General features: G+C 40.1%; 1 protein-coding gene across 2 annotated transcripts in view; it reads left to right on the forward strand.

Annotated features, from left to right (window-relative positions):
• The window catches only part of COL22A1 (collagen type XXII alpha 1 chain), a 281,196-nt gene that overhangs the window by 134,895 nt on the left and 124,291 nt on the right, over positions 1-22,010 (forward strand). For both annotated transcript variants that reach the window (XM_075211680.1, XM_075211681.1), the window contains exons 13-17: positions 6,807-6,860; positions 7,370-7,423; positions 9,671-9,724; positions 11,993-12,046; positions 12,859-12,903. In XM_075211680.1, coding sequence (XP_075067781.1) covers positions 6,807-6,860; positions 7,370-7,423; positions 9,671-9,724; positions 11,993-12,046; positions 12,859-12,903 — 261 coding nt within the window. The remainder of the gene's footprint in view (positions 1-6,806; positions 6,861-7,369; positions 7,424-9,670; positions 9,725-11,992; positions 12,047-12,858; positions 12,904-22,010) is intronic.

The following is a 22,010-nucleotide window of genomic DNA, read 5'->3' on the forward strand; positions in this document are numbered from 1 at the left end:
AAAAATATTAATATTTAAAAATGACAATTATATAAATAATATATATATATATATATATATATATATATATAATGGATGTACAGAATTAATTGATATCTGAACCAAAAATGATATCACTAATAGAGATCGACATCCAACAGGCTGATAAGAATGTGCAGCAGTAATTAATCAGTATTGAGCTCTCCAGAATATACAACAGTTAGCTTAAGCAATGTGAGATCTCATTCCTCTGGTGGAAACCATATTGTGAATATGGTCTTCTCACTCCTATAATGGATAAATTAAAAGACAAAACTGCCCCAAGCCCAGCAATATAAAAATAAGTTAGTTTTTCCTGACGCATTTCTCCATAGCGGTGATTTCCTCAGAGGCATAGACAGAATTGTTCTCATTCTGAGGTAGTTAAATCCCTTTTGACCAATCGTAATCTTGCATTCATCAAACAGCAGCTGCTCATATATAAAACAGCCATGATATTCACACAGTTCTCTATATAGAATCAAACAGTATTAAAAAATAACAACAAATTAAGAATCGTTGATCGTCCATTAATTTATTATTATGCAAAATTGAAATCACCAAATATATTTAATTTTTAAAGAATTAATAGGCTGCATTACGCTAAATACTTCTTCACCCCTACAAAATAGTGGCTACCTCTGCACATAAGTAATGGGTAGCATGTTCTTTAAATGCAATTCAGTCGCACTTTACGGAACTTTAAAAATCATCTTCCAAGTCAACTTTCTCCCATCACTAGAACTTTATAAACTTATATTACCTAACAATTACAGGCCCTGGATGTTGGTTAGTTGAATTTTGTAATGGTCCCAAATAGTGTGTCAGCCTCTTAGTTCTTGTGAGTTCTAGGCGCCTGTAATCACTAGTGGCGCACTGGGCCTCTTATATTGTTGCTGATAAACTCTATGGGTGTGCACTGCACTGGTGTGACACTGACTGCTGTGCACAGTCCAACCGAAACTATGACACTCCGGCACACTGGTGTAAAAAGTGCCTGTGGGTCATGTCATTAAGTTTGTGGTAATGGATTTACCATCCATATTTAGAGATGCTCACTGACCTTCGTGAAGTGGTTTTGGTTTTGGATCTGGATTAGCTTGATGTTTTGGTTTTGGTTTTGGCAAAACCACCCTCGTGTGTTTTAGTTTTGGTTTTGGATCTGTATTTTTTTTTTTTTTTTTAGAAAAATTGCTAAAATATGCTAAAATCACATAATTCTGCTCTTTTTTTATCCTACATTATTATTAACCCCAATAGCACTAATTTCAAGTCATTTGCCGTAAATTTTGACCACCTCACAGGTCACAATATTATTTTCATAAACTTTCGGACATATACTGCAGATTTAAAAGACCAAGCCTGCCAGACCTGTTATTTGTATTTCAGCAATGACAATTAGCAATGGAGCAATGGAGCTCTCCTCTTTGTGTGTTACCTATATAACACAGTAGAATTTGACTGCAGAATTACACCAAGCCTGCCAGCACTAGTATTTGTATTTTTCAGCAATGAGAATTAGCAATGGAGCAATGGAGCTCTCCTGAATGTCCTGTAGACTTTGTTGACCACTGCTACCCCTCCTCTTTCAATTCTATCTATGTTGCTGCCCAACTGCTCTACACACTGTGCTACCCCTTTTGTGTCCCTCTTTCAAATTGTGCTAGATTGCCGTGGAGAGCGGTATTTATAGGTTTTAAAACTCCCGAGATCCGACGTTTTGCCTTGTTTTCAATTCCGAAAAAGCGTGAAAGTTCTCAGCTCGGTACTTGGATATGTTAAGTTTGGGTGTGTTCGGTTCTCGAGGAATCGAGCCTGAGCATCTCTATCCATAATACATTCTTAGGAAAACAATACTTTACCAAAATGCACTGGAAAAAAGTTGGAGTGGATGCAAACATCCTCTGACTGTGTTGAGCAATATCAAAAAGTACAGTCCACCCTGAGAACCACAACTTTTAAATTATATCACAGCACACGTTGGTGCACCTGAGCTTTGTGTCCAATGTGTAATGAAATTAAAACTGTTCCTAGTAAGGGCATTTTTGCACTTTTCCTAGTAATGTTCAGGAAAATAAGGGTTATTATGTTATTAAAGACAACAAATATGTAACAACACTTGAAGTCAGTAGTTGCTAAGCCTTATAAATACATAACTGTTCAACAAACAATCTATTGAAGATAGGGACTGTACGGCACCAGATGTGTCTATGACAGCAAATGTTTAACTGCTGAATTCCTATGGCAGTAGAAGGTAGCAAAAGTCTAAATTAAGGAAAGTTCAAAAGGCACTGTACCTTTTAAGTGCTAGGTAAGTGTGAAGACTCAGGCAATTAAGTAGCCCAGAGTTGTCTAGAGCCAGAGGGATAGTCATCCAAAGACTGAGGTCAAGAAGCGGAGGTGTAGTTGTCCAAAGCCAGGGGTCAGAGGTCAGAAAAAAAGAGAGGAAAGTGCATAATTCAAAATTTTGGTTCACAGGATCAAACTCAATAAACTGGCAGTGAGTTGATTAAATGAAGCGGTTTCTCACTATATTTGTGGGTTTGAGTCCTTCTTATCACCAGAACCCTGGTGGGCATTGATGTCATGAGAAAATTTGCATAACTTTGCTGCACCTTGCCAGAAAAGAGGAGCGATTTTTACTGATGACTCCTTGTTTGCCAACAGTGAGGTCTTTGGCCATAGGAGCCTCACGGATAAGAAGCAGGGGTATGCATTTGGGAAATGTTAATCAGGGACTTTATTGGCAAGGAAACTGAGAGGGATGCCCTTATTTTATATAACAGTTGGCAGTCTAATTATTTGAGGTAACAAGATAACCCTCTGTCTAAGAGCAGAGACTTTGTATAGTTTCTATGATGGTGCTGCTAAGTCTCACCAGAACTCACCATTACTTCTCTTACCCATAACTCCCGGAGCTCTCCCGTCAAACATATTGATGTTGGATAGTCCTATCACAGTAAAATAGCTTTTGGGATGGCCTAATGGCAAAGGTAACGTGTGACGTCATTAGGGTGGAACATGACATAATTACAGGTCTGGAAAAGGCAGAAAATATGACAGAGATGAGCCAAACGTGTAGCAGTCTGGACAGTATGGAAATATAATATATGTCTATCCTACACATTAATCTGAACATTTTGGAGATTTTTGGGCAGAGGCCAGAGAGTGGTACAGACTGTGAGCATGTGACCTATGAAAGTGGGGTCCCGGCTTAGACAGGATGGTCCCAACATCCAGCATTGCTTGGAGGTGCAGAGGTGTTTTTAGGGCAAGGGAAGAGGATCGGGGTAGCCTAGCAATTCAGTAATGCTAAAGCACAGAGGATGAGAGTAGTGCAACCATGACTCCTTTTTGGTACTGTCCAGTGGACAATTAAATTGTTTGTAAGTAAAAGAGAGTGAGAGAAAGAGGAGCACCAATGAGAGAGAGAGAGAGAGAAAGAGGGAGAGAAAGAGAGAGAGGGAGAGAGAGAGAGAGAGAGGGAGAGGCAGGGGGAGAGGGAGAGAGAGGGAGAGAGAGAGAGGGGGAGAGAGAGGGAGAGGCAGGGGGAGAGAGAGGAAGGGAGAGAGATAGAGCGAGAGGGAGGGAGAGAGAAAGGGAGAGGGAGAGGGAGAGATAGAGGCAGAGGGAGAGGCAGAAGGAGATGAGAGAGAGAGAGCGAAAGAGGGGGAGAGAGAGCGAGAGAGGGAGGGAGAGAGAAAGAGCGAGAGGGAGGGAGAGAGAAAGGGAGAAGGAGAGGGAGAGAGAGAGAGAGCGAAAGAGGGGGAGAGAGAGCGAGAGAGGGAGGGAGAGAGAAAGAGCGAGAGGGAGGGAGAGAGAGAGAGTGAGGGAGGGAGAGATAAAGAGAGAGAGAGGGAGAGAGAAAGAGAGAGAGAGAGAGCGAGAGAGAGAGAGAGAGAGAGAGAGGGAGGGAGAGAGAAAGAGAGAGAGGGAGGAAAGGAGGGAGGGAGAAATAGAGAGAGTGGGAGAGAGATCCTGAATCAGGTTGAGCAGGTGGTTTTTGTGTTGAGCTTGTTTTAATGAGACATCATGTATTGACAACTAGAACTAACTTGCTGGAGAGGAGAAAGTATAATATGTTGGAAGGAAGAAATTATTATATGTTTGAGAGGAGCAAGTATTATCTGTTGGAGAAAATAAAGTATTATCTGTTGGAGAGGAGAAATTATTATCTGTAGTAGAGGAGAAAGTATTGTATGTTGGAGGGGGGAAAGTATTATCTGTTGGAAGGAAGAAATTATTATATGTTGGAGAGGAGAAAGTATTATCTGTTAGAGAAGATACAATATTATCTGTTGGAAAAGAAAAAGTATTATCTGTTGGAGAGGAGAAATTATTATATGTAGTAGAGGAGAAAGAATTATATGTTGGAGAGGAGATAGACAAATGACTGTTTTTGAATAAACCTACCTTATTGTTTGTTTAATCATAAAATGGTCCGATGTTAATTTATTTCATCCTTGATAATTGTGCACTGTTACCATTGCTCTATCTACACAATATTTTCTTTACTATTAAACCTTCATGCATGGAGACCTGTTTGTTGATTTGACCTATTGGACCTGAGGTGGGATAGAGAATGAACTCTTGTTGGGTTTATTAATGGGATTACAGGGTAGGAATTGAGGGTAACACCTTGCCACCAGACAACCAGGGGTTACATTTAGATACAGAATCGACCTTAACTGGCTTAATAACCAACTACCATATATCATTGATTAGACAAAAATATTTGGCTCTGGCTTTGAGGATGTAAAGGAATAATACTTATAAAGCATTGGCCGGTCTTTAGGTGAGTTAATGATAGCAGTAAAAATGTTATGAATGTGAACAATTCTTGAGGCTGATTTGCCTGGAGCTGAGGAATGTGTCTAGTAGACCAGAGACAGACAGACAGACAGACAGACAGACAGACAGACAGACAGCATCGTATCCTCCACGCTCCAGCATCCCAACAGCTGCTTCCAAACCGCAAATACTGTAACGATCAGTAGTCAGCAAGAAGCAAAACATAGCATAAAAAATGCTTATTCTGGGCTAAATGGAACCTTTTTCCATAGCCCATAAAATTAAAGGATAAATATAACCTTTACACTTGCAAGTCTGTAATACATGTTGGGTATTACACTGAATTATAGGTGGTCAGATCGCTGCATATTTTTAAATTGAGGTCATAATAAAATTGGGATAATCTAATATGCAAAATATTGCTGTTCATTGTTCCACAACCAGACAGCTAAAAAAAAAAAAAAGCTACCACAGTGGAAGCACAGTCGCTAGTGAATTGATGCACTACCTACATTCTTATGGCTACTGCTTCAGGACACAAAATGGCCTCCGTGCTCCATGCCAGTCAGTGTAAACTTCTGGCTCAGAGATTTCAGCAGCGTATTTCAGTATTGTATAATTTTTACACAAATACTGGGTGCAACTTTGTTGCCACAGTGGTCCCAGCATAATGGACGGGGATCCCTAAAAATGCCTTCTCCTGCCTGTTATATGAAAAGAGGACAAAAATAAGGACACACACACACACTTTTGAAATAGTGTCACACAAGCTCCCTTCATTCATATGATTTATTCAAGGTATAAATTAAGCTAATCCGAAGAGTATTTTAGGAGAAGACTTAAAAGGTTACTTATTTGAATGGTGCAGTACTAATGTGTTAGGAGGTTGGACTTTGATGTGACTCCTAACATGGATGGTGCAAGCCCTGGGGGCGCTTCAAGTCCCCTCCGTTCCCCTCCCACACTGCTTACTTCAGCAGGCAGATGTGAGGTGGCAGCCCCTTCTCCCATAGGAGTGTTGCGTTTAGCTCATACTTGCCAACTCTCCCTGAATGTCAGGGAGACTCCCTAAAATAGGGGTGATCTCCCTCACTCCCTGAAGAGTCTGGCATTCTCCCTGATGCTGAGCCGGTACAAGACATGGTTGGCTTCGCCATCTGTGGCATGATGACACAGTTCAGAAATTGTGTACTATGTCCATGTATTGATGCCTATGGAGGTGGCCATTTTCATGAAGACCAAGATTTAATCATTGACTTCAGTAATGGAGACAGAAATGTAAAAGACAATTCAGTCTCTAGAGATTCATTAGCTGCTTTTCTTTAACGCATAGTTGTCTACTCCCCGGGAGACTCCCACATTTCTGGGAGACCAGGGCAATTTCCCTGTTCTCGCCCCCACAATAGATTAGTGACAGGGACGGGGCTTAATGATGCAAATATTGTGTCATCTTAGCCAAAATGATGCGATTCATCAAGCCCCGCCCCCGCACGCCCACCTCCCCTGGGATCTCCCTGAAGCCAACGAGGAAAAGTTGGCAAGTATGGTTTAGCTGTGACATCATCACTCAGCGCCACACTCCCAGCATAACACTGATATTTGGGAGCAGCAGACAACAGCTTCACATGTAAGAAGCTTCTCCTTCCTGTCAACGGCAGGCGCTCCATGTTCACCTTCAGGGGCACTAAAAATACTGGATTACTGACATTATGGGGCAGATTAAATTCCCTGCGTTGTTCTAAAAAGTGCTTAGTGAGCTGTATGATGCAGTCACACAGCGATGTTGGTCAAAGGGTTGTTGTCTTGTGTTAACTTATTAAAATGATCCAGGCTCTGAAGCCTGGAGTATCGAAACGCTACACATTGGGTGTACTCTAGAGGTTGGCAGGACACTACCTGGAGGTATAAAGTGTATGATGAAAGTAATGGACTAAACCTGGTTATATATTAAATATGTATCTACTTTCAATGTAATTACTGTTGTTTTTATATTTTAGGGAGAGACTGGAAAACAGGGTGTTCCAGGTATAAGAGGCGAGAAAGGAGAGAAGGTAATCCTGATATATATACGTTACAGATTCTTTCATTCAGTTTTCATGTTATATTTCTCAATTTTGAGATTATTATTATTATGTTGGGGTAGTATCACCTCTTCACGCTATATTTTTTGCAGGACGAAATAAAATCACCCCTTTGCGGGGCTAAAATTGTTCATGGTTTCTGAAATTTATATGCTCAGGATCTACTAAGTAAACGAATAAAAGCTAAAAAGAAGGTTAATTGTGAACATTCTGCTGCATGATAATTACAGTAAGATGCATGATAATAACATGTGGGCCTCCACAGTAGCTGATTGTCATTGTGCAGCGTTGCAAATAATATATAATGACCAATTATTTCATTTTTTTATAAATATGTCTGCGATTAGGAGCCGTCAGCTCTTATTGATGAGATTATAAAGGAATTTATTGTGATTAAACTGCGGTGCGGTCTGACCTCATACTGTCAGTACAGTGTATGTCATCATTTACAATTAATACAAATATCATTTCTTTCTCAGGGATCTTTCGGACCCCCTGGTCCTTTTGGCAGAGATGGCTCCAAGGGAGAGAGGGTAATTCCATTATTATATACGTTATATAATATACGAAGGTTAACACATTATAATGGGAACAATGTAGCCCTACTGTAATATGTAATCACAAGTTACCGAAGAGTTCTACAACTACCTAATAGCAGAAGACCGCAGTCCAAGTGCTCTTAGTCTGGACCCAGCACTACTGATGACTTCTAATATTTATTGCATAGTAGGGAGCGTATTATTCTTTATATGTAGAGATCATTTCTACCTATATTGCAGAAGCTTCAATTTTAAGCTGACAGATAGTTGCATGAGGTGCTGCTTATTATATCTTTAATAATAGTTATACATTCCATCCCGGTGAGTCATGTGACCCAGGTGACATCACTGCTCTCTTCAAATATAAAGTTATATTTTACAGGAATGACATCAAGGGGACTATTTATCAAAAGGGGTATAAGTCCTAAAATTTAACTTTTTGCCAACTTTAATGCTTCTCCCTATTTATCAAAGCTCCAGGGCTGGTAATGACTACATCTCAGGATGGGGGTTGCAGAAGCTAGCCACCGAAAAGAATACATTGTTATTATTGTATTTATTCGTTTTTCTAAATAAAGTTTTTTTTGTAGGGGTCTATTTTTTTTTTTTACTTTATTATTCTTTTTTAATCCTCGAACTGGAAGCAAATGTCCAGGAGACAAATGTATCAAGCTGCGTGTTTCCTGCGGGTTTGAAAACTGGAGATGTTGCCTATAGCAACAGTCAGATTCTAGCTGTCATTTTGTAGAATATACTTAATAAATTACAGCTAGAATCTGATTGGTTGCTAAAGGCAACATCTCCAAACCCGCCGGTTACTCGCAGCTTGATATATTTACCCCCAGGCCTCTAATTCCAGCGTCCATTCGCAAGCTGGCAACACGACCTGACACAGAGGGACCTGGCAAGCGGAAAGACTCCTCTAACCACTGCCGCCCAGTGTCACCAGGGAGCTGAGCATTGCTGCACCAGGGACATTTAAAAAAAAATAAAAAAATCAGACAAGTGAAGATTTTCTATGGTTGCGATAAGCAATAATAGAACATCTCCGTTACATGAGTCTTGATAACTAGATCCCCCAAACTCTCCAAATATAAGTGGTGATAAATATAACTATTTTACTGGATACTTTCCTTATATTCATGACACTTATGTATCATATAGTTGTGATATAATATACAATAGTACTGGCTTCATGTTGCAATTACACATAATGCAAAAAAAAAATACTGAATACATTACCAATTTGTGACGGTGTTATATAGATATTTGTGCTTGACAGACAGATTTTGTATTGACAGACAAAACATATTGGGGAACATTTATGAATGCTGTATACAGGTCGCGGTGTAGAAAAGTTAGTGTTACCCATAGCGACCAATCAGATGCTTGCTTTCATATTCTCAATTGTACTAGAAAAGTTACGGACTGTGATTGGCAGCAATGGGCAACATCTTCATTTCTACACAAATACCTGTACAGCGGCTTTTATAAATGTCCCCTCATTAATTCACCTAATTCACCAAGCGCAAGTAGCAAACAACTGAATATTATATACCCTTTGTCTACACAAGCCTTATAAAGCAAATGTCTGACTGGTTGCTATGTTCTGCAAAGGTGTTTTCTGCAACATATTATTCTATAATTGTTTATTATGTTATTATATGCTGTAAAATCCATGGCAACCAATCACATTCTAACTTTTTATGGTACAGTTTAAAAGATTAAAGTAAATGTCTGTTGGTTGCTATGAGTTACAGAACCTTTTGTATCCAGCGAACTGTGCACCTGTTTTCATAAACAGCCCTAGTATAGCAATAAGGTTCCAAAACTGAAAATATTGAAACACTAACTGTTACTATGGTTGTACATTTAACAACCAATGGCAGAACAATTACTTATTTTGCAAGCAATGCAATGTATTTATTGTAAATATTTTCATGAATATGGCCAAGTTTCATCCACAACACACATTTCCTCCGAACGTTCATAATAATTGTCTTTCAGAGGGTGCTGTTGTGTTTGAGTCAATAGCTGATATGTAATTTCTTCACCGCAAAGCAAAACACAGGCTGAAAATATGGATCTATGTAGAATAACGTTATATTTTACTGGATGTTTACATGAAGATAGTGATAAATCTGACATATTTCCTTTTCAACTCCTACATCGGAGGCATACAATTCTTTATTACATGCTGATGATCACTACTAACTGTCATATTCCCATCTTATTTCTTAGGGTGACAGAGGCGAAAGAGGGGAAGCTGGTGTCGCAGGCCCACCGGGACTACAGGTAAAAGTGTCATTATTAATTGCTTTGTTTTAATGAAAAATACAGAATTAAAAGAGTTCATTGAGATAGCTATTATGACACAATCATTAGTGAAAGGGAATTAGTTCAGGCGTATTAAACCCTAGGGCAATGGTCCTGATTTTGGAGGGACATCCTGATTTGTGCACTGGAAAAGGGGCATGGCTTAAAAAGAAAATAGGTGGAGCTTAAACCAAAATATGCCCGTTTGTGGGAGCAGTTTGAGTAGAACGCGGGTTGGGCTTATTTGTTCTGCTTCCCGGACTCTAAATATTGGCGGGTATGAAAGTGCCCAGTTGATAGGCAACAAGACAGCAGCTTTCTACTCCAACACTTTGTTCATACTTGCCAACCTCTTAAAACTTCATTCTGGGAGATCCAGGGCAGGGGGGGATGTGGTTGGAGGGCGGGAGGGATGGGGCGCGGTGCATTGTGTTATTTTGGCCACGCCCCTGTGACAAAATGCTGTTTTTGTCGCGGGGGCAGGGCCAAAATGACACGATTCACCGCAAATCGCGTCATTTTGACAGCAAGTTGCCGTATGCTGGATACTTGCCTGCTCTCCCGGGAGTCCGGGAGACTCCTGAAGTTTGGGTAGAGTTGGAAAGTATGACTTTGTTTGCTTGTCATCGATGCACATTAAATCTCAAGTGATAATGCATGAAAACCGCAATGTGTTTGATATCTGTTTAGATGCATTCCACATCATTTCTCTTTATGTTTTTTATGTTTTATATTTTTTAAACAAAACAGGAAGTTGACAGGAAGTTGACAGGAAGTTGACAGGAAGTTGACAGGAAGTTGACAACAAGTTGACAGGAAGTTGACATCTTATTCAATGCTTGTGATAAAACGCACACACAATTGCTTGTTAATTTGATAGGAATGGAAGTTTTTAACAGTGTTGCTCTGAACGTTCCATAACATAACAGGAAATATTCAAAATATCGCACCGCACCCAAGTGAAGCTAAATGCGGTTGATAACGCAAATATGTATGGTCACATTTGGAAGAATGTTTTTAATTTTGCATAAGTTTACATGTGTTTGATTGACGCTAAAACATATCAATTATATATGTGACATCAGTGGGTACGAACCTTAGGCGACTGTGCATAAAATTGCAGATGTACATACATTGAACATACGCTACACCAACAAAATATTCATTAATATTTTTCCAGAAACTACCAATGACTGGACAAAGGAGACAAGCTAAATTTCTTTAATCTCTGAATTATATATATATATATATATATATATTAATTTGTCCTAATATGTGATTTGACCTTAATCTATGTTCTATCATTAAATAAAAAATAATTTGCTTGAACAGATACCAAAAACAACATTTTACTTTTCCAGGCCACAACACTCACTAATGGAACGTGGGTTAAATTACATGACCATGATTTTAAAACAATAAGTAAATCTACAGTAAACAGCTTAATCTGTATAAATGTAGAGTTTTCATATGGAAAAGGCAAAGTACTGACCTTAATCCAATACAGTATCATGGAGCTGAAACAGTTTTGCATAATAAGTCAACAGATACGGGAAATGTTTGAGAGAAGTTATTGCTGAATGAGGTTCCGCTAGTTGCTAAATCTATAGGTTTGTAAGTTTTTATTTTTTTTTAACAGTTTTGGTAAATGTTGGATCAATGTGATCACCAAAGATAAATAAACGTTCAATTTTAGTGTTATTTGTTTAATCAGAATCACATATTCTATTTTTAGGAGGTAAGTCAAGATTTAAATCAAACTAATGCAGGAATATAAAAAATTCTAAATTATTCAAAACTTTTTCTCAACACTGTATGTAACACGTTTTCTCAAGCAAACCTGTTGCATTAGCTGGAGTACAGATGGAGTAGTCTTCATTGAAGCGCTTTGTTTAATAGACACTTCATACAGCACTATATACCAATTAGTGAGGTTGCTTTTCCATTGATATAACAATACTTGCACCGTAAAGCTATGACGTTCTGCAATAACCGCACTGTAAAGCTCTGACATTCTGCAATACCTGCGCTATAAAGCTCTGACATTCTGCAATAACCGCACTGTACTCTCACCCCGTGCAGGTAATGTAAGAATACACATAATTGTCTCTTTTGCCACAACTGTTACAAAAAAATGTATTTCTTTATTTCATGAACTATTACAATTAGAATAGACTTATACATATTGCTTTGTGTAATATATCCAAGCTATGAATGTGCTAACATGTTCTCTTGTCTTCTTTAAAGGGATTGGAGGGGCCCCGAGGGCCACCAGGAAATCGTGGACCAGTGGGTTCCCCTGTAAGTTGTTATTCAGAACTTTTAATGTTGTTTGAAATTAATATATTAGAATCATCATGTTTCTATGGTACCTCTCCCGAAGTCTTAAAACAATATACAGCTTTGATGTATCAGTGACAAGTGTAAAACTTACTTTATACTTTGTACTTGTAGGGACTAACTCTACATCGCCTGTCAGCTCCTTAAGTATAGTAGCAGGGGCGCACGCAGGGGAGGCTTCTGGTTCTCCAGAAACCTCTCCCCTCCGCGAACGAACGGGGGCTAAACATTGCCCCTACACAGCAGCACTGTACTGTACAGCAGCCGCGGCGCTGTCAAAGAATCGTTCGCAGCGATGCTGTATTGTACTATAGTACAGCACTGCCGCAGAGGCTTCTTTGACAGCGCCGCGGCTGCTGTATAATTCAGCATCGCCGAAAATGAGCTGCTGCGCATGTCCATTTCGTTATTAATTGAAGCCCTGGAGAGTGGCCAAGTAACGTGGTGCCTTTCTAAGGAAATTATGAGAACCTCCATTGCAGATAAATAATACTTGATACTGTAATTATGTTCAGAAATTTCTGCTTCGCACAAGGGTTTTTCATACTGATATATATACATATATTTATAGCTCGTTTGCCCACAGGGACTATAGAGACTGTCCTGTTAAATATATTAATTTTGGGCGTATAATATACTTTGCATTGATATTTTAGATAGACAGACTATAAATGACCCAAATTGATAACAGTAAAACGGGCCCCATTTCTACTGCCTAGAAAATAATTAATTACAAAAAAGTATTAAAGTTTAACTTTCTTATTTTTATTTAGGGTTTGCAAGGAGAACGAGGTGAAAAGGGCGGTAGAGGGGAGACGGTAAGAAACCAGACAACATGGCAATTTGTGATATTAGTTCAGCAATCCATTTATTAATCTACTCTGGCAGTGATTGGAAAAAATCATAATAAAATTTATGAGTAATTTAAATCAGTACGTTCAAAAGGAAATGTATCAAAATGGTGAAACATAACACACCAACTTATTACTGCTAAAAAGATAGAAAGACTTAATCAGGAAATACAAACATGTAGGCAGGATTGCTGCTTCCTCATGGGATGGTTCGGGAAAGGGTGGTGGCTCATGTGGATCAATTTCAGAACAATGTACTTTTTTCGTCATTTTTTTTTAAATTGCTCTCCATGTTTAAAAATGCATCTTCACTGTGAAGCTGCTTGAATTGAGCAGTTTATGCCGGTATTTACATAAACATTGTCAGCCTCCAATTGTTATTTATGTCATTTATGTTACAATACCAAGGATGATTGCACACGTTGCTCTTTCTGCACTGTTATTTACCAACATTGAAATAAAACAAACCAAAAAACCCAGTAAATTTCTAACCATAAAAAATACATGGACCTTATAGTTTGACACATTCCCAAAGAAACTTTTTTGTTATTGTTGCTATCTGCTACATCTTGACTGATCTCCGGTATTTGCCTCTCTAGGTACCAGTTGGTATATTTGATACTGTTGCATAATTTTTGTTTCATGTGACTTGGAAGAATTGTAATAAAGCTTCATACCCTAAAAAGAAACATTGTTCACTTGTTTCCTTATGTATAGCCATAGCCGTGAAATCTTACTAAGCAGCCTAGTTTAGAGGTGCTCACACCCAGTCCTCAAGAGCTACCAACAGGTCATGTTTTCAGGATATCTTTAATCATACACAGGGAAGTTAATCTATTTTTCTGGGTCAGTTATTATCCCACCTGTTTCTACAGACAGAAATCCTGAAAACATGACCTGTTGGTAGCTTTTGAGGGCTGGGTTATTTTCTCTTTACTGATGGGAGGAGTTATACTCCCATGTGTTTAGGATTGTTTGTGCTGTAAGCCGCAGAACTCCCCTCGCACTCCCCCCCCACCCCAAAACAAAAAATTATGTATTTACTCTTTAATATCCATTCAACTCAAAAATCTTTATTGTTATGATGACCACAGGTGCTATTCTTGGCTCCAAATAGTTCATAATTACAGGTTTAGTGCTACAGTCATGGGCAAAACTTTGAGAATGACACTAATATTATTTTTCACAAAGTCTGCTGCCTTAGTTTTTATGATGGTGATTTGCATATACTCCAGAATTTGAAGAGTGATCAGATGAATTGCAATTAATTTCAAAGTCCCTCTTTACCATGAAAATGAACTTTATCCCCAAAACAACATTTCCACTGCATTTCAGCCATGCCACAAAAGGACCAGCTGACATGAGGTCAGTGATTCTCTCGTTAACACAGGTGAGAGTGTTGACCAGGACAAGGCTGGAGATCACTCTGTCATGCTGATTGAGTTAGAATAACAAACTGGAAGCTTTAAAAGGAGGGTGGTGCTTAAAATCATTGTCTTCCTCTGTTAGCCATGGTTACCTGCAAGGAAACAGGTGCAGTCATCCATGCTTTGCACAAAAAGGGCTTTACAGTCAAGGATATTGCTGCGAGTAAGATTCTACCCAAATCAACCATTTATCGGATCATCATGAACTTCAAGGAGAGAGGTTTAATAGTTATAAAGAATGCTTCAGGGCGCCCAAGACCATCCAGCAAGCGCAAGGATCGTCTCCTAAAGTTGATTCAGCTGCGGGATCGGGGCACCACCAGTGCAGAGTTTCCTCAGGAATGGCAGCAGGCAGGTGTGAGTGCATCTGCACGCACAGTGAGACAAAGACTTTTTGAGGATAGCCTAGTGTCAAGAAGGCCAGCAAAGGAGCCACTTCTCTCCAGGAAAAACATCAGGGACAGCCTGATATTCTGCAAAAGGTACAGGGATTGGACTGCTGAGGACTGGGGTAAAGTAATTTTCTCTAATGAATCCCCTTTCAGATTGTTTGGGGCATTTGGAAAAATGTTTGTCTGGTGAAGGAAAGGTGAGTGCTACCATCAGTCCTGTGTCATGACTACAGTAAATCATCCTGAGACCATTCATGTGTGGGGTTGCTTCTCAGCCAAGGGAGTGGGCTCACTCACAATTTTGCCTAAGACCACAGCCATGAATAAAGAATGTAACCAAAACATCCTCCAAGAGCAACTTCTCCCAATCATCCAAGAACAGTTTGGTGATGAACAATGCCTTTTCCAGCATGATGGAGCACCTTGCCATAAGGCAAAAGTGATAATTAATTGACTTAGGGATCAAAACATCAAAAGTTTGATTCCATGGCCAGGAAACTCCCCAGACCTTAATTCCATTGAGAACTTGTGGTCAATCCTCAAGAGGAGGGTGGGCAAAGAAAAATGCACAAATTCTAACCAACTCCAAGCATTGATTAGACAAGAATGTGCGGCCATCAGTCAGTATGTGTCCCAGAAGTTGATTGACAGCATGCCAGGGCCAATTGCAGAGGTCTTCAAAAAGAAGGGTCAACACTGCAAATATTGACTCTTTGCATAAACTTAATGCAATTATCAATAAAAGCCTTAGACACTTATGAAATGCTTGTAATTTACCTTCGGTATAACATAGCAACATCTGACAAAAAGGTCTAAAACACTGAAGCAGCGAACTGTATGAAAACCAATACTCGTGTCATTCTCAAAACTTTTGGCCATGACTGTATGTCTGCTTTATGAGCAACCTTCATAGAAACTTGGTTTTGGGTACATGGCTGAATGTTAATAATTTCAATGTAGCATTTACTAACTAATTATGCTTAATCATGCCCAAAGATTTCCTATAATAGGAAAAATCTTGAAATTAAGTGTTAATAGAATAATCTAATGAGAGCTACACTAGGACCCTGATTTTTCTTAATCCACTCAGATTTTAACACTATAATTTCCATATCACTTATTTTAGAGGGAACAATGTTTGTGTCGAAATAGCCAGAAATGGTTCTGTGTGGGCACGGTACTGGAGATGAAAGGAGTTCACACCTGGAATTGCAGAATGTTAAGATACATTCATGGGATTCCAGACCACTTTGGGGTAATTTATCTGCAGGGTTTAAACTTATGGTAGTTTCAGATTTAGGAATTGAGCTCATGTAGGGGTAAGCAAGGGCTATAGAGACATACATACTATCAGGTTGAGGGTAGAATTAGTGCTTTTAATTTTTTTACATTTGTATAATTCCACCAAGAGATCTTGGGATCACCTCGGTCAAGCATAACACTTGAAAGGAGAGAATCCTCTCATTAAGGTATATTTATTAGTAGGAAAAAAAACATTTCTCATGTGAAGATGGGGCTTCTCTCTATTTACCGAGCCCTACGAAGCCTTCCCTTCCGGTGATAACATTCAATGGTAATAGCCTGCGGTTGATTTCAGAGGATCTATGTGGCGAAAGCTTCCCCACGCGTAAAATGATGAAGCCTATTCACCATGGACCGTGGAAGCACAAGTAATACCGCTGTCCTCCTATTGCTAACGCCATCGCGTTTTGATGATATTATAAAAATAAAAAAAATATTAACTTTTAACTTTTTCTTTTCTTTTTTCTATTTACGGAAAGTGGTGGAACTGAACGGTCCAGGCTTCCTGTTCTACTGCACATATGTGAACTGGGTCATGCGGTCAGACAAGCCAGGACAACTGGCTGGTGCAGCGGTTAGAGTCCTCTTAGAATATAAATAGAGTTCTCTAACTGCTGCCAGTCAGTGTGGCCGGGGAGCTGAGTATTGCTTAGCTGCCCCTGTTTATTGTTAAATTGAATTGAAACATGATTTCCTAGCACTGTGATAAGCTGTGGCATAGTAAGTTGGCCCCTTAAACACAAGGGGCCCTTTTCCCCTCTTCATCATTTATTATTAAATATGTACTATTAAATCATCCATAGGACTTGACAGAGCCCACTAAACTATATAAGGCACAGATCTGACATAAATTCTTGATACCCCTGTTCTTAAAGCCTAGCAGACTGTGTGTCACCAGCTTCAGTACTCGGGCCGGCTAACTGTCAATCTTCTGTCCCGGCTGTTGCTAGACAAACGGGAAGCTTTTAGATTGGCTGCTGGCCTGCAACCAGTCGGGAAGCATCCTCTGTCCGCTATAGTGGACATGTGACTCACTTATCCCTGCGGGGGGCTCGCATAAGTAGAGGCCCCATGATTGGCCTACAGTACTTTAAATGGCAGAGAGTGCTTAGCCTCCCTGTTGGTTATAGCGTTGTGCCTGTAACTCGTTTGCCTGCTGCTGTTGTCTCGATATTGTTGGAAAACCTGTTGCCTGACCTTCTGCCTGATTCCTAGTTATTCTTTGGTCTGTTGCCCGTCTTGACCCTTTGACTTGTTTTCTTGACTTTCCTTGCCTGCTCTCCGCACCGACCTCGGCTTGTCCCCGTTTATCCACGTACGCTGTTCGACCATTTGCATTCCTTTCAGTTACCTCTTGACCACCATCTGGTGTTTTCTCTTAGTTTGCCAGTTCCGTGAGTCTCCTACAGCTTTACTACCTGACGTCCATGATAAATTCTTATTACGCTGAGCTCAAATATTGGGGGCATCTGAGTACCTCTGAGAATATTGCTCTCTGTGGGAAAAGCGGTTTATTATAAGTTAGCGCGTAATGTGGTAATTCTACTGAAACGTTTGTGCTGGATCAGTGAAATACTGAAAATCTGAATGTTTCCTTCCAGACATTGCATATTGGGCAGGTTCAGCCAACCTCCCCCCCCCATGCCAACACTTAACTAAATTAAAACATTGTGCCAGAGCTTACCACTTCATCAGCCCCACCCACTCATTAAATAATCTATGTGTGTACATGACGTAGAGGCACTCAGTGTGATTAGCAAGGAGCTATTCAAAAAATTTGCTCCATTTGATCTATATAAAACAATTTATATTTTAGCATTTTTAGATAGATACAAACTATAACAAGTACATTTCTAAAAATGTTCTTAAAGCTTTCAAAAAATCCCATGTACATTTTCAGCATGGTGGATCAGTGGTTAGCACTTCTGCCTCACAGCACTGGGGTCATGAGTTCAATTCCTGACCCTGGCCTTATCTGTGTGGAGTTTGTATGTTCTCCCTGTGTTTGCGTGGGTTTCCTCCGGGTGCTCCGGTTTCCTCCCACACTCCAAAAACATACTAGTAGGTTAATTGGCTGCTATCAAAATTGACCCTAGTCTGTCTGACTGTCTGTGTGTATGTATATTAGGGAATTTAGACTGTAAGCCCCAATGGGGCAGGGACTGATGTGAGTGAGTTCTCTGTACAGTGCTGCGGAATTAGTGGCGCTATATAAATAAATGGTAATAATAATAATATATTGGGCTTTTTGGCTGTGTTTTTAGCAGTACATGCATACATATCATTATATTAATAAACACAAATTAATGAGAAGACATTTATTTATATTTTGTCTTACACCCTGCAAGAGGTTGGTATTACAGCCCATCGGAGTAATCACTTTTAATCAGACGTGATCCTTTAAAGCCTGAGATCGATATTTAGAGAAAGCTGAAAGGATTTTTTTTTTGTACCGTTCTGAGACCTAAATTTCCCCAGACCTAATTACACCAAAGCACCTCACACTCGCCAATAAATGATTGCGAATCTGCGGGGACACGATTAGTGAGAAAATACATTAGTAGATTATGTTATAAAACACTCGATTTGATTAGCCTTCATATGCATTACAGTGTGTTCTTCAAATTTCACTGAAACATTTTCGTTTCTCATTAAACAATCTGAGTGGAAATATAGCCGCGAGTACGTCTACACCTCCATCCGTTTTAATAAAGCTAAGTATAGAACATTATCATTGAAAAAGAATATAAATAGAGAGCTTCAAAGACAGGGCCCCTGCCGTGTGATATACACCTGGGAAATAACACTGTGCAAATAGAATTATCAGTGGTTGGTACATTAATACAATTTAATATTGCATTATTGCCTTATATGTATTCATTAAAGAGGATGATGGATGGACTGAACCAGGCAAACCATAAATGGTGTATGGAAATTGTTCTTGTAAATGATTAATGGTTTATATATGTAATTGTATTGAACATTGAAAATTAGCATGGAACCTCACAGCAAAGAGACTCTGAAGGGAAGGGATATGTACAAATGTAATTGTTCCTAAATGAAAGAACACGGTGTACCAGTCGTCAGTAATGTATAGAACACATTGGAGTTATCTGTGAATATTTCAGGGTATTAGAAGTGTATCCATTACATGTGCAGAGTGTAGGCAGCCATATTGTTTACTGGATTAATATTACTCAGAAAGTTGACGATAGTTTCATCATTCAGCTTTATTCAAGGATAATTGTATAACTTATGTGGCGGTTGGTTTTGTGGTGCACAAAGCACAAAACTAGAGAGGCTCACTGACCCTTGTGAACTAGTTTTGGTTTTGGATCTGGATTAGCTTTGTGTTTTGGTTTTGGTTTTGTATTTTTCAGAAAAATTGCTAAAATATGCTAAAATCACTTAATTTTGCTCTTTATTTGTTCCTACATTATTATTAACCTCAATAACACTCATTTCAAGTCATTTGCAGTCAATTTAGGTCTCCTCACAGGTCACAATATTATTTTCATACACTTTCGGAGAAATACTGCAGCGACCTGGCTGGATGGTAAGCGACAGAGCAATGACACAAACACACGGCAGTTCCTAGCACATCTAGGACACATTGGCACACAGCAGTGGCAGAAAAGAAAAATGGTGCAAGATGGAATTGTCCTTGGGTCCTCCCTCCCTCCCACCCAACGTTATTTTGAATCTTAAAATGGAATCCAAAACTCGCGAGATCTGAGATCCGACGATGTCACGATGACGTTTTGCCTCGTTTTCAATTCCGAGGGCGCGCAACACTACCGAGGTACTCAGATCCCCTAAGTTCGGGTGTGTTCGGTTTCCGAGGAACCGAGCCTGAGCATCTCTACACAAAACACATATATTTAGTGAGGTGTTGAGATATTTTTTTTGTATTTCTTGCATGTGCTATTCTTCCAAAATCTACCTTGGGGTTTTACAATACTTTATTCTGGCCCCTCAAGCGACAGAATCAGGTTCCAATTCTACCACACATTTGAGCAGCCAAATTATCCACTAGCTCCAACGATTATGCCAGCGACGGGCAACAGGCGGCTCATCAGCCGACTGCTTCCGATCTTACCAGAACGAGTGCAGCCAACTTCTGCATCACATGACCTTCTCTGCACGGGAGGTCACAGGGCAGACGCGGAGGAGGGAGGGCACTGTGCTCTCCCTCCTTCCTCTGCAGGGACCCTTTGAAGGCTGGAGGGACATTAATGCGGCTCTCCGGTTACTTCACGTTACCACTTACTATTTTAGGCAGAGCAGCAGGATTTATAATGGTTTATCTTGGGCTTATTAGTATGGTCCAAAGATGTACAACACTCGTAGGCCAATAGCTGTCCTCTACGGTCATCTTCCGACCGAGTTTTCCTACTCATCCGATAATGGTTTGATCCATTAGGACCATTCTAACACGCTGGGCATTATTTATCAAGCATAATTGTTTTTTAAAACAAAGTTTTTCTGAGATTTTGACAGAGGGATCTAAAACGGTAATTTTATTAAAGGAAAAACCTGGCAAAAGGGGTTGGGAAATATATATTTTAAAACTCAACACGCCGGGTTATGACTTTAATAAAATGCACATTTTAAATCCAGCAGAAAATTGTCGATTTTAAGAAAAAAGATACTTGATAAGTAATGCCTTATACATGCAGCAATATCAGAGCAATCATCCGATACGGCAAGAGATATCTCAGAGCGTTCAGCGGGGACTGATACTCCCCGATATACTAGTAGTATTACATAGTTAGGGCTCACATACTAAAGTGTTGAGTAAACAATGCTAGGGCATAAAGGTCCTGACCCATCAACGCATGTATTCTGAGCGCAACCCGCTGTCAGTATTATACGCACGTATTTAGGCTTTGTGTACTCCCGAATTGATCAAGGCTCGGATCTCAAGATATGTGCGCTGAGTACAGTGCCGTAACTAGACATTTTAGTGCCCTGGGCGAGACAGGGCACCGGCGCCCCCCATCTAAGTGGGAGTGACATTTGCCAAGTGGGTGTGGCCAACCTAATGTGGGGGTGTGGCTAGCACTTTACTGAATGAATTCTTTTGTATTGCTGTGTAGTTGGTAGCCTCAAAAATACAGGTGTAACCTATACAAATTTCTCTCACTATAGGGAAGAAATATAAGAGCCCTTGGCTACACCTGTATTTTTTGCAATAGACACTATGTGGAGGAAAATAGAAATCATAGATTATGAATATGAAAATGACAAATTTTCTATTTCCTGTACTTTACACAACATACACTATATAAATTTGGATTTTTAAATACATATAAACCCAGTGCTGGAAGTGGGCTGCAGGATGACAAGTAAGAGGAATAGGGGAGAAGATGGTGCAAGGGGGTAGATGAGAGGGACAGGGGAGAAGGTGGCACAGAGGGGGTAGTAGATGAGAGAGCCTGGGGACAAGGTGGCACAGAGGGGGTAGTAGATGAGAGAGCCTGGGGACAAGGTGGCACAGAGGGGGTAGTAGATGAAAGGGCCTGGGGACAAGGTGGCACAGAGGGGGTAGTAGATGAGAGAGCCTGGGGACAAGGTGGCACAGAGGGGGTAGTAGATGAGAGAGCCTGGGGACAAGGTGGCACATGGGGGGGGGGAGTAGATGAGAGGAACTGGGGAGAAGGTGGCACAGGGGGGTAGATGAGAGGGACTGTGGAGAAGGTGGGACAGGGGGGTAGATGAGAGGAACTGAGAAGGTGGGACAGGGGGGTAGATGAGAAGGACTGGGGAGAAGGTGGCACAGGGGGGTAGATGAGAGGGACTGTGGAGAAGGTGGGACAGGGGGGTAGATGAGAGGGACTGGGGAGAAGGTGGCACAAGGGGGTAGATGAGAGGGACTGGGGAGAAGGTGGCACAGATGGGGTAGATGAGAGGGACAGGGGAGAATACATAAATGCAAAATACCAAAAAATAC

This window comes from Mixophyes fleayi, chromosome 5 (assembly GCF_038048845.1).
Source record: "Mixophyes fleayi isolate aMixFle1 chromosome 5, aMixFle1.hap1, whole genome shotgun sequence".
NCBI lineage: Eukaryota > Metazoa > Chordata > Amphibia > Anura > Limnodynastidae > Mixophyes > Mixophyes fleayi.